The 14,030-nt window shown below is 43.1% G+C and overlaps 1 protein-coding gene across 3 annotated transcripts in view; it reads right to left on the bottom strand.

Annotated features, from left to right (window-relative positions):
- Positions 1–258: 258 nt before the first annotated feature.
- Positions 259–14,030, bottom strand: part of UHRF1BP1L (UHRF1 binding protein 1 like) — a 75,305-nt gene continuing 61,533 nt past the window's right edge. For 2 of the 3 annotated variants that reach the window (XM_027855819.1, XM_027855820.1), the window contains exons 16-21: positions 12,562–12,704; positions 11,485–11,635; positions 8,122–8,378; positions 7,527–7,635; positions 1,617–1,768; positions 259–1,464 (exon numbers count right to left, since the gene is read on the bottom strand). In XM_027855819.1, coding sequence (XP_027711620.1) covers positions 1,336–1,464; positions 1,617–1,768; positions 7,527–7,635; positions 8,122–8,378; positions 11,485–11,635; positions 12,562–12,704 — 941 coding nt within the window. In that variant the 3' untranslated portion in view covers positions 259–1,335. Of the gene's footprint in view, positions 1,465–1,616; positions 1,769–7,526; positions 7,636–8,121; positions 8,379–9,732; positions 10,614–11,484; positions 11,636–12,561; positions 12,705–14,030 lie in introns of those variants that run through there. The other variant, XM_027855821.1, reaches the window with a different exon arrangement.

Here is a 14,030-nt window from a genome sequence, read left to right as displayed (position 1 = left end):
TCCCTCCTTAGCTCTTGGGCCCCTGAGACGACGCTACTCAGCAAAACCCAGTTGTTCTTTTACTTTTTTTCCCCAGAAAGTGAGTTTCAACACTCACCTCCCCACCATTCACTTAAAACCGCCCATCCCTGACATATCCACCTCTTGAAGATTTTTGGCGCTGCTCAGGTGGCCCTGGGTGGCAAGACATGTCTCTGTGACCCTCTCCCGTGGACGATCACAACACCAGGCCAGTTATGCTCATCACAGCCAAAGGGACATATTCCACATAAAGTTTTAATCAAAATCAACTTTATAAATTCAGAACGTGTAACACCCACCTAATCGGGCATCAAAGAAACAATTGTGCAAAATTATGTTCTGTGTGAAAACAAAACTCTTTCAACACGCCTGGGATCCAGGAAGGAAGGAAGCACATACAGAGGATTCACTAAAATATGTCCCATCAAGTACTGACTGCCAAATTTAACAAGATACATTCAGTCATTTACTTCGACCAATCAAATTTCATAGGAATATACAAGTTGATTTTGAAATCATTTGGCAGCATCCGCTAAGATTTCACTAGTTTGTACAACTTTGTGCTTTTTTATTTATACATCTGTACCATCCTCGTGTTGAAAGTGATCGCTTACCCAGGACAAAACGATTTCCTTCACATTTTCATGTGATTTCACAAGGTCAGAAGGGGAAATGATTTTCCAAGGTTTATAAACAGTATTATTATACAATGTATCGATTTGATTGGTCTTTTTTTTTACATTAACCAGTTCTAGATGTAAATACATTATTTTATGAACAGTGAAAAAGAAAGCCCCCTCTCCTTATTTTACATCAACACTAAAATATTTGAATTTTTGTAAATAACAGCACTCTTAACAAATAGTACAGGGAAATAAATTCAGCAACTCATGTTAACAGAATACATTTTCAAATTGTTCTTTTTAAAAATATTTCCTACAATATTAAAACTAGGAGATGATTTATTTTCATTAAGTATGCAAGTATTTTACAGTATGTACTGAATTCCCTGGATCACATCAGTGTAAAAGGGAGCTAAGCAACAGCAAACAAAATGAAAACAATTTCAACGTTCATATCCAATCCTTTGTATAAATGGTTTGGAAACAATCATCCCATTACACCTTCTCTGCACTTTTCATGAAAAAGCCAGAGCCCTTGACAAATCAGGAAAGCCCCACCTCGCAGCTGCACACCCTCGGATTCCAGGGCAGTCAACCAAGCATGGCTCCCTCGCTTGCTCACTGGCTCTTTCCCTCCCTCCTTCCCTCGCTGCGGCTCATTTCCTCCCCCGCTGGCTCGCTCACTACTCGCTCATTCCTGGGGCTCGGTGGCCTTCTTCCTGAGCTGATGGAACAGGGCATCTTTCTCCATGAGAGCCTCCGCGAGGGCCATTTTAGTTTTAGCCAATTCCTGCTTGAGACATTCGTTTTCTTCCATGAGCTGAAATAAGGAATTTGGAAAACATGGGCATGCGGTCCTGGGCATAAAGCCTTCACAGAGCATTCCCCAAGTTTCGACATGTTGGATAATTATGAATATATACTAGAATATATGATCCAGTTACTTCCTGAATTCTTTAGGTTTCCCATTACCTTTCTGCTGCCAGGGTCCAGAGCTCGCTCAGGCACTTCTGGCCACGTCTGGGTCGCTTGAGAGACGGCCTGCTGTTTCCTCTGTCCATGGTCTCCAATAGTTTCATGCACTGGGTCTTTCAACACACTTCTGGTGTTCAGCATTCCAGAATCTAATTAAGAAAAAAAATACACAAATCCTGTAAACACTGAGTGAATTTCCAGCTGCTGTAGAAGTCTAAGACTCAGCCTGTCTATCAGATTGCTTCCCAGCTGCTCAGTGGAAAGGGCACATTTTAGCCTGGCAGTGCTAGGATGCATTAGATGCCCTTTCACACACGGCTGGTTTCATTTCGCTGTTTCTTTCATCACATTTGTCAGGTAGGAATGGGATGCTGTAAAACCCCCCCGCCACACACACACACACACACACACGTGCACGCACATCACCAGAAAATCTGCTCAGGATCTAATGTTCAAGTGTGAGTGGCAGGGGAGGGGTCAGGGAAGAAGAAGTAGTTAGGTTTTTTACTTTGTTTTTTTTCACACCTTTATTGCACACCATTTATCACTCACCTACAATATGCCAGCATATGCCAGCACTGTGCCAGGTGTCGGGCACACAAAGACAAAAACAAAGCTATCTCTGACTTCAGGAAGCTTACACTTGATCAAGGAAGATGGCATGTACTCATAAACAACATACAAGCTACACAGAGAGCAGGCAGGAGACAGATGGGGAGACTGAGCTCTGAGTCCAGATGGAAACTCTTGGGATCTGAAGAGGTGGGGATGAGTGAGTGCATTCTAGGCATGGGGGAGCAGCCAGGACACAGGTGAAGAAAGAGGAGATAGAGCATCACCTCTGACGAATAAGAAGGCTAGGGAGGAACTGCGCCCAAGGCTCAAAAGGCAGACTAGAACCAAGACGGGAAAGGCTCTCAAAACCAGACGTTTGTATGAGGTCCCTGGACCACAGAGATATTATGGGGATGACTAGGATTTGTTGCCTGGGAGTTGCCATAGGTCAGGGGTGTGACCTATATTTCAGGAAATGCATTCTGGGGGCTTTGTAGAAGATGGACTGGAGAAGAGAGTAGAGACTTGCAGCCAGGAAACCAACCTGAAGCTACCATGCTAAGTCCAAGCAAAAAGTGGTAAGGCCTTGTTGACCATGTGAATGGAGAAAAAGGGACAGACACGGGAGACGTTGTAGAAGCAGAAACAACAGGCGACAGCAACTGACAAGTGAGAGGTGTTAAGGGTAACTAATGTAAGGAACTCGGGAATTGGAAGGATCAGAAAAAAGGAAGTTTAGAAAAAGGACAGGTTTGGGGGGAAAGGCATTAACTGTTGAATTTGAGAGTCTGTGACATACCAAGTCCTAAATTTACAAGAGGCAGCAACTGGTACAGGACAGGCTCAAAGGAAAAACCAGGGCTGGACACACAGCTCTGGGTCATCTGCAGGAAGATGACAATCAATGTGAGCTTATTAATAAGGCCATCCACTGGAACATACGGCTGAATAGCCATGTGTCCTTGTGATCCCATCAACCCTCCACGCAGGAACTAGCAGAATCTCAACTTGCTGGCTGCCCGTCCAGGCTTTCACTTTAAAGTACTAAGAGATTTTTAAAATAACACTTGGAGGTGATCAAACACTCAGGTGATTCTCAGCACCCACAACCCCCTTTCTTTGCTAATCAGCTGCTACCATCACTGCAGAAAGGAAAGATGGCTTGGGGGTTATGTTGTATTTTTCGTTGTTTCTTGTGTTGCTGTGACCAAAGAATTCATCCCTGGATGGTCAGGAGATAATGCTCAGACTAGCCCTCGATCTGCTGGCACAAACTCCAAGCCTTCAGAGAGGAGCACAACCTGCCAGGGACTTTAGGGGCCAGGGTCGCCTCCATCTGCTCACCTGCAGTCACAGTCTAGAAAGCACAACAGCTCCTACAGCCTTCGCACCTTGGCTCTGCACTTTGGCCAGACGGCCCGCCTCCCACGGAGGAGTTCCTCCTGAGACCTCCATTTTAGGGAGGGGGCCACACTGACTGACCTTCATTTCCTGACCTGCTATGCTTCTGACTTTCAGGCCTCCAACCCCACACTGCCACCACCTCTACCACCATTGCCACCACTGCCACGGCCACTAACACCCTCCCTCCACCCTCCACACACTTTTTAGCTCCCTTCTGTGGGTTGTCTTCTCTCCTTAAATTGGAAGCTCCTTGAGGAAGGGCTTGTATTTGTAACCCCAGTGCTCAGAACAGTGCATGGCACGTAGTAAGGGCTTAATACCTGCTTGTCACTTCACCTTGCCTCCCCCACAACATAATGAGGCACTGCACAAAAAGGCCACAAGACGGATTATAACCTGTACCCCTGGAGGGGGCTCCCACCCTCACAGGTCCATCAACATATAAGGCTGAAGATTTATTCCGTGTTTGATTTCTCGGTGTTTGTAGTGAATGTTGGGTTTCTAGTAATGAATTTCAAAAAGTCCGGAGACTCAACAACTCATGAAAATAATCTTGTTTTGAGTACCGTTAGTAAGTGCTTGACCCTACCACTCCTGAGAGCTGCCACTGAATCACATGTCCTCAAGGAACAATTTATCCTTGTAAAACAATACAGGCTGCTTTACCCCTATTTACTTGATGACTTTATTGCCAAGAATGCATTGCAGGGAGTCACTGCACCAGCCTGTGCAAACCAAAGCCTCCACATCCTCATGCCTGTACACAGTAAATACGATCCTAGAATCTACCCAGTACTGACAGGAAAGGATTTGTGTTTGTACAGGATCTTCCTTCTAAAGAACACAATGTACATTCTCATCTATTATCAGATTCACTCTTCCGGCATCCAGGGAAAGCTGGGAGAGACAGGGGTTACCATCTCCATATTACAAAGACAGAAGCTAAAGACTTTGTCCAACACACAGAGTTATGGGGGAGGTGAAATGAAAATCCCCATCTTGTGGCTCCTACCTTTCTTTTCCTTATCTAGAAGATGGTACCGCTCTTTCCTCTAGAACTCCACTGCTTTGGAACCTAAAAATATATGATGTGGCTAAAAAACCATACAACTAAAATATAGTTTGCCATGTATAAAGATGTGGAAGAAGAGGGCATTTAGCCTTTAAAATGCAAAACCCTTAATAAGATCCTGCTTCCACTTTAAAGGGCAGCTAAGTGGCACAGTGGATAGAACGCAGGTCCTGGAGTCAGGAGGACCTGAGTTCAAATCCAGCCTCAGACACTTACTAGCTGTGTGACCCTGGGCAAATCACTTGACTGTTGGCCTCAGTTTTCTCATCAGCTGGAGAAGGAAATGGCAAAAGACTCCACTATCTCTGCCAAGAAAACCCTAAATGGGGTCATGAAGAGTCAGACACGACTAAAAAACTACAAACACCAACTCCACTTCAAAAGATATAAGAAAATGGTGTACATAATATATGTGATAAGTCATGTTGATAAGACACAATTAGAGAATCATCTTCCCTTCATGTGGGTAAAGTTGTTATCTAGCTGGAAAGTAAGAGTCAACCACCATTAAAGGTAAACGAAGTCTGTATTTCCATGTGGAAATGGGTCTTCATGCAACTCTACACAGTACAGGAGAGATTTATTTTTGCCTTGAGCTATGTTCAGATGCACTTACCAGCTAGTTAAGCAGCCTTTCACCTACTGCACTGTGGAATGCAGATAAGAGATATAAGGGAAAACTACTGAAAAAAAATCCCATCATTATACTTTTCTAAATAAATCTCTCTTGGCCACTTTCCAATCTTTAACTCTGCATACCCAGCTACCTTATGACAATGTACAGAGCCATCTATGCCTTTTGGGAATCTGCTAATAAGTCTTTTTGTTTGCTTCTTTTTTAAGATGGTTTGCTTTTCTTTCATTTCTAAAATTCTATCACTACGATTAGTCTTTCAATCAACGAGATCCCAATATTTATGGAGCACCTACTTTCTACGAGTCACCAGAAGAAACAGAGTGGTGCAAGAGACAGGCCCCTGCCTACAGTCAAGGATCTTGCCAAGCAACACGGGAAGACTACACAGACACAAATGCAACATCAATTAGCAATACAAAAATATATAAAGGATATGGAATTTTTGAGGAGGAAAAGCTCCTTATGGACTAGAATGGCCTAGGAAAGCTTCGTGGAGGAAGACTTGAACTTGGTCCCAAAGGGTATGTTGACAGAAAAGTACGAGATGTTGGGAGAGCAGACGAGCAAACAGATCAGCCTAGAGGAAATGAACAGGTACCAGGAGGGAACAGCTGACAGAGGGAATCATGGGAAAGTCAGACTGTGGAAGGCTCAGAATGAATGCCTCCCACACTAGTTATTTGTAGGTAACAGATGTCATGGGTAGATAACCTGTTTCTGGACTGGAAACTCATCTAGATAGAGAGATCTCTAGAGATCTGTCTACATTTGTATGCATAGAGATGGAAAGACAGACTGACAGACACATAGGGAGATGGATGTGCTGCTACTGTTAAGTCATTTTAGTAACCATGTGTTAAGCCACTACTGTCCCAGGCACTGTTAGGCTCCAGCGACAGAGACAAAAGGAGAAGGGTCCTGTTCTCAAAGAGCTTCTACTGAGGTCAACCACCTTCACACAGGGAAATAATGAGAATGCAGTTTCAGGGCAGGAGGAATGCCAACAACTTGGGGTGGGAGGGTAAGTAAAGGCCTCGAGTAAGAGATGGCTCTCGATGTTGAATGATCTGGACCTTCTGATGGGCAGGTATGAGAAGGAAGAGCATGCCAGGCTAGGGAGACAGACAGCCTGTGAGAAAGCACCGATGTGGGAGGAGGAATGTCCCATTCAGGGAAGTGCAAGTCTGGCTGAAAGATAGGCCATTTATGGTCAGCCTCAAAAGACAGGCCGGAGACAGATTGAGCGGAGCTTGAAATGCCCAAGAAGAGCCTAGATTTCGTTCTAGAGGAAAGGGGGAGCCACCAAAGCTTACAGGGCAGTGGAAGCACATGGTCAAACTGATGCTTTAGGAAAATTAATTTGGCAGCTTTGTAGATGGATGGATAGGCTGGAGAAGAGGGTCTGGAGGCTCTTGCAATGTCCATGAACACAGGTAACTGGGGCCTGAACGAGGGCTGAAGTCATGTCAGTGGAGAGAAAAGAACAGATAGGAAGTGACAGGATGCAGTCGCACGTAGGAGCAAAGGGTCCCAGAGGTGAATCTAGATGAGAACAGAAGAGTTGGTGCCCTTGGAAAGAAACAGGAGAATGTGAAGAAGGATGGATTTAGGGTAAAGATAATAATGAGTGCTGTTTTTAGACACGTTGTATCTGAGATGCACAAGGGACATTCAGAACTGGAGTTCAGAAGAGAGATGAAGGAGGGGTATGTAAATTTGAGAATATGTAGAGAGGTAATCATTAACCTAAGGTGAGTTGATGTAATAACTGAGAGAAAGGTTAAAAGCAAAAGGAGGCCCATGTCAGAGCCCTTGAGCACAAAGAGAAAGGACACGAATGGCAATTCAGCAAACAAACCTAAGAAAGAAAAGCAAGACGGCAGAAGGAGAACAAGGAAAGCGGAATGTCACAGAAACTCAGGGAGGACAGAGTATCGGAGAGGCTCGGGGTCAGCAGAGTCAAATGCTGCAGGGAGGTCGAGACAGATATCCCCCTTGGAGAAAAGGTCTCCCTGATTTAGCAATTAAGAGATCACTGGTAATCCTGAAAAAAAAGAAGTTTCCAATAAGGGGGTGGGATTGGAAAGCAGAGGTGCTTTGCTATACTGGCCCCTAACCAAGATAGCACCAGCTACTTCCTCATGAAGCGTACACACACACACCCCCAGATGCACACAGCAGTGCTTGGTAAGACTTGCCCTTCCTACAGTTCCCTACTCACCTGTGTTTTCCCACCTACCTCTGATATGAAAAGAGCCATCATCCTGCCTCTCGACCACCAGGTGATCAATATGGAGCACCACGGGAGCTGGGCTGGGGGCTACCGCATCACTATGGGGGCTGTCGTCCTATGTACAGGAAAAGGAAAAGTCACCCTGCTGCTGCTACCAACTCAGTGAATGGTAAAATAAGGCTCCTTTAAGAAACATTTAAATCAAATGAGGAAACCAAGATGTAACTGCTTATATTTTGTTTCCCCAGAAGTTAAAAATTCTATTCACCTTAGTACTTCATAAGAAAGAACCAGGAAAAACCAAAGTCAAAGTCAGAAAAACAGACATTTCTCCAAGGATTACGGTAGCTCTGGGGAACGGTCTGGACCAGGGATTTCCCTGACGGAGGGCCCTGTGGTGAGGAAACATCCTGTGCCAAGGCAAAGCCGCCTCTAAGCGCTCAGCGATTGAGTCTTCAGAGCAGCCCGAGGCTTCTCAAGGTTGAGGGCCCTGCCAGGGGTTCTGCAGCCTGCACAGGGCAGAGGCAGGAAGACTGGCACCCAGACACTCCTGACTTTAGACTACAACATCAAAAAGAGAAAAATCATTTGTTCAACATACTTTCAAATTTATCTTTGTATTGGAAACTTTTATCTTCATGGGCATAACTGTTCCGACAGTCTCATCTTCCAGAAAATGTTGAATATTCATAAGAGAAGAGATTAAAAACTCAGTGCTGAAATTTTCTATGTGACACTGCAGAAATCCATTTTTTGCAGCTAACAAGGAGTGTATGACAGCACTAGGACCACTTTCAAACCTCAGAGTAATCTCAGGCGAGGCCTTGGCAGGTGTAGCCGCAGCTTTACGCTCCGAACCTAAAGACAGGAAATAGAGGTGAAGGTTAGACATCTTTCCAGCATCCAAAAAAACCTTCAATTCTCTGCCACGAAAGAATCATTGCTCTAATCAGTTATAGGTACAAAGAAGTTTTATTTTCCATTTCCCTTCCTCCCTCGCTCCCTCCCTCGATCCCCCACCCCCCAATAATCTAAGGGATATTCTTTGGTACAATTTATATAAACACATAGACACAATGATACTGCTCACACACAGAGTCCTTTATATCTAACCCTTCATAGGCAATTCTCTATCATGGGCTCCACCCTTTCCTGCCCCAATGACTTCAATGAATTATTTCTACTTTAAAGACAGTAGGATGTATTAAAAATACAACGTAATAAAAGATGAATTCAACTAAGCTACCCCTGAAAAATATCCCACAAAACTACTGCAAATGTTTAGGGCATGTGAATGTGTTTGTATGTCTTTGAGATGCACAGTGGATGCCCATAATAAAGTCTATCATAGGCAAGTCAAAGTCAGTTCATAAATGAGCTTCCAAAGAGTCCCCAGAAGCCTCCTAGACCCTTTGGACTACCCCATTTGGCCCAATAGTGAGGGGAAGGCAACCATCTCAGGTAACACTGGTGTTGGGGGCCAAGGCACTGTACTGACAGAGACTCCCTAACACTGTCTACACTACTGGAGCATGATGGGAAACGTGTCATTACTAAATCCATGCTAATGAGGGCTTTGTTCTATTTTCTTTCATCAGGAGGAAAGAAAGGAAGGTAGAGACTGGAAGTGTTGGATATTTTGCACAAGTCCCAGTAAAGGCGGTGAAGAAGAATAGGAGAAATTAAGGTGCTTCCATTTACACCCTGAAATTTGGTAGTCAAACTCATGGCAGAACAGAGAAGAATAAAAACAAACCAGGCAATTTAGGAAGCAGTTGAGATGTTGGCACTACTCAAATTTTTGAGACAGTAAATAAATAACATTGAAAAAAAGAAATTTTAGAGTTTTGGGGTTTTTTTTTTTTGTTCTTAAACCCCTAAGACTTTGAGAGAGGGGAAGAAAGGGATCTTTTTAAAAACAGAATGTTAAAAAAAAAAAAAAAAACAGACAACGTGAAAAGGCTAGAGAGTAAATACATGATATTTCCTGAAGCAAGGATACAGGAAAATGTTAAGTCACTTATCTCTAACAACATAAGATTGATTCATATCAAACATAATATTTCACCATAATTTAATTTGGCTTGCTAGTATCGAAGGAATCATAGTCCTTGAAGTTCAAAGTCAGAAATACTTTTAGCAACCAAAATAATATTCACTTTTAGACAGAGAAAAAATATTTTCATTATTCAAAGTTGTTTTTTTTTCCCCCTTTAAATTAGGTATAATGGAGCCTGGCTACTATTGATTCACGGATACTTATACAGATTATTTCTTACATGCCTACACCATCAATGTAGCTGCATTTTATATATAAAGGGCTTCTGCTTATTCTGGTGACTGAATTCCCTCAGCTGGGGCCACAGTGACTCACTCACATTTCACCAGACTTTGTAATGATGCTGCTCTGGTGGACTGAGGCACATTGGTGCTTCAAACCCTCTGGTTGCCAAGAAGGCCTATCCAGTTTTTTGGAGACTGGCAAGCTACTTTACTGCAAATTATATTTTCACACTCTAAGAATCACCTGAGAATACAGACTTATTGCTCATTGGAGTAACTCGGTAAGGATTCACCACACAACTCACGCACACGGCATCCAGGGATACTTCTTTCTTTAAATAATTTGTAGCAAAAGAGCAAGTTTTGATGGGCCTGGGTAGGGAAGAAGACGTAATGTACAGGCTCAGGAAATCTGGGGACCTGTAAGTAACACATCTGGATACGACTGCAACATGGGCTCCAGGAGGAGAGAGAAGGTTGTGGATCCCTACACCCCGCCCCCCTTTTTGGCTTTACCACCACAACACATTTCTAAACTCACTTAACTTGGCTCTTAGTGATTTCCCTGTTTCAATGGCTCCCTCCAGTTTGGGCTTGGCTCCCCTAATTCCATGAGGTTTTTGAGCAAAAGCACTGCCTAGGCAAAAGAAAAGCTGGCAGCAGCCTCAATGCTCTCAGTCTCTTGGATGCTGTCTTACAGACGAATGGCACATTTACCTGAACTTCCCAGGATGAGTGGTGAGAACATATTTATTTGATATCATGCAGGGCTGAATTTAGTTCAACATGTAATGTACCAGACATAGCATTCTGTGTATATAGCAAAGAAAAAGATTGCAACTCAGTGCATTTTTAACAGATAATGGAAAATAATGAACATTGTCATTTTCAATCTCTAGACTTCCAACCTAATTAGTACTTTCTCTGAGTAAGCCAAACAAAGTACTACATGAGATCTAAGCTTCTATTAGCCCTGGAAATAGCATATTATAATCTGGTTTCATATTCACAGGCTTCATTTCCTTTCTTGCTTCAATCTAAGCTGAGTCAGTTGCTCCAAGATGAGCATGTTCAGCATAAAATAGAAGCACCATGATGGCAGAAAACATGCATTTTTCCATCCCACCCCCCCAATAGCCCATACACTGGGCACTCTGATCAAGGGGGCAGCAAACACAGGCTCGTATTACAGGATATTGAGAATTCAAATCTCGACTTTAAGCATTATGTTTCCCCTCTTTTAACTGAGGGGGAACTGTTCTCCTCTCCCAGAAGCGACCCATCAAACCAAAGGATGTGAAGTCTAAATAGAAAAAAAAGACTGAGAAGTTCTGAACACATGTGATATGACAGTACATATGAGAGGAAATGAATCAACTGTAATTAAGTTATGTTTCGTTACTTAGTCTACAAAAATTCTCCAACTCGGTCTATAGCCTTTACAGAAGTAGCAATCAATCTAAACTGATTGACTAAACATGTTTTGGTCTTACTAGAAATGAAAGTCAATATTCTATTAGTACTTCTACTATGAGACTAATAGAAAAGGTTTTTTTTTTTTTAATCTAATTATGTCAAAGAAAGATACTCTACTGAGCCATAATGTATAAGCCAAGCAATGCAATTTCTCTCATGCTATCTATGATCTGGGAAAAGAAGTGAAAATCACATATCCTCTTACCTACTGGACGATTGCAAAAATATTGCCGAATGCTGACGTTGCCCAGCTGGCTGGGAGACACCTGGTTCACCTGAAAGCAGATTTCAGTATCTTCTCCCCGGATGTCAATTTCCCCATTAACACCAGTGATTTTAAACACCACAACTGACATCTGTTAACAAATACAATTAAAATCAGGACAAAGGACAAAACTTAAAATAAATTGGTCTGGAAGAGCTGAATAACTGTTTTCAATACAGATGGAAACATATTGAGAAAAACAGCATTTCATTCACTTAAAATGCATAAATATGAAGCATATTGTGGTATTGTAATATTTTAGTTCTTAATTCTCAGAAAAAAAAATGGGAATTCTGGGATCACAAGGATCAGGGGTTTTTGCTTTTAACTTTTTTAGAGATATACTTCCTTGCTTCATGAGGGACTCTTTCCTACTGAGACCTGATTTGTGACATTCTTCAAATCCGCCAAAAGAACTTTGTCCTTAGTCAACAGAGCTCCAAAACTGGACCAATCTCTTCTTTTCTCCACACACTACTATCACCTCATTTACAAACATGATAAACCTCTCACATAGAGACCCTCTACCTCTACCCTCTTTTTTTTTTCTTGGAGGCAATTGGGGTTAAGTGACTTGCCCAGGGTCACACAGCTAGTAAGTGGATTTGAACCCAGGTCCTCCTGACTCCAAGGCCCAGTTGCTCTTTCCACTATGCCACCTAGCTGCCCCACTACCCTTCTTCAAATTTTATATGGCCTCAGATAAAGGAAACGTAAGAAACTAAAAGCAGGGTAACAAAGAAGAAAGGGAAAATGAAAAGACAAGAAGAAGAAATAGCTGGCATTGCACCACCCAAGGATGAACCACATGGTAAATGGGCAGGAAGTTCATTTCAATAAGAACAAGCAGCAGCGCCTGGGAGCCTGAAGACTGAACCACCCGCACCGTGTTCCTCACTGATCATACAGCTAGAGGAGTGTGCTGGGCCCCAGGGAGGAGCTTCAGGTTTCTGGAATGAAGGGGCTAAGATGAGTTGGTAGCACATTTGCTTCCACAGAATCTCCTCAAACCATTACCATTTCTTCGTGGTTTTCTTGAGCACTCTCTGAATTTGTACTGACAGCATCTGGAGAGGACTCCGCACAATTCTGAATCTTTACACCAACACCGGTATTTTCTAATGGACTCTGGTAACTCATATGTGAGATGTCTTCAATACCTATCATAAGAGAGTTGGACAAATATTTTAAAAAGTCCACTTTTCATACATGTAACACCACATCTATCTAACAACAGCTGTATTAAGAGGAAGAAATCATTCATGTACTCTGACAATAAAAATACCCTAACTTTCCATACCTTCAATGTTATTTCAAACATTCTTATGCTAAAAATAAAATAAAATCGAAGCCTGATAAGTGAACGTAGAATGACTCAAGAGTCCCTTCGATTGATATTTGCTCAGAATATTACACAAAAAGATGCTGAGCCCCCAAACTTGAGGGCGGAAATCCACTTCTGACCAGTCTGTGCTCTGAGTCTCAAAATGCACAATTCCAGTAACCACTTTTACCTTCACACCATTCTAACCTCTCCTATCCAAAAGAGCAAGAATCCTCTTTCTCAAGGAGCATACTTCTCATTCATTGTCTTTTTCAGGATTCTGCAATGATTCCTCATAGCCTTTCACCTCAAATCAAAGATAGTGGTTCTCCACCAACTGCCCCCCCTCTAACTGCCCTAATTGCCCAGTACCCCCAGTCTCTGCCCCATGCCTCAACCAGAGCACTAGACCATCTTGAGTAGATACAACATGGCCCAGCCACGTTACCCAGCGTCCTTTGGTTCACCTTCTCACTAAGGTCATTTTAAGGAGACTGGCAAACTACTTTACTGCAAATTATATTTTCACACTCTAAGAATCACCTGAGAATACAGACTTATTGCTCATCGGAGTAACTCGGTAAGGATTCACCACATAACTCATGCACAAGGCATCCAGGGATACTTCTTTCTTTAAATAACTTGTAGCAAAAGAGCAAGTTTTGATGGGCCTGGGTAGGGAAGAAGACGTAATGTACAGACTCAGGAAATCTGGGGACCTGTAAGTAACACATCTGGATACGACTGCAACATGGGCTCCAGGAGGAGAGAGAAGGTTGTGGATCCCTACACCCCGCCCCCCTTTTTGGCTTTACCACCGCAACACATTTCTAAACTCACAACTTGGCCAAGAGGATTTAACCCTTTCATTTCTGAAACTTCCCTCTGGGGACCCCACTCCCTTGACTAAGGAGTGCCTCCCTTGGCCCACTATTTTGTTAAGGCTCCAGCCTCACTACCCACTGGCCATCTTCTCACCGGCTGCCTTGCCACCAGAGACACATCCTTATTCTTTCCTCTCAAAACAAACTCTCTCTCTGTCTCTGTCTGTCTTTCTCTCTCTCTCCAGTTCTAGAAACACAATCAAATCAACTCTCCCATTGTTCCTAGAAGGAATGTACCAGTCTACTCTCTGGTGGCCCTACTCCCCATCCTTGTAAGA

This window comes from Vombatus ursinus, unplaced genomic scaffold, assembly GCF_900497805.2.
Source record: "Vombatus ursinus unplaced genomic scaffold, bare-nosed wombat genome assembly UNPS02011334.1, whole genome shotgun sequence".
NCBI lineage: Eukaryota > Metazoa > Chordata > Mammalia > Diprotodontia > Vombatidae > Vombatus > Vombatus ursinus.
Note: the sequence above shows the minus strand (reverse complement) of the source record. Positions and strands in the feature narration are given on the sequence as shown.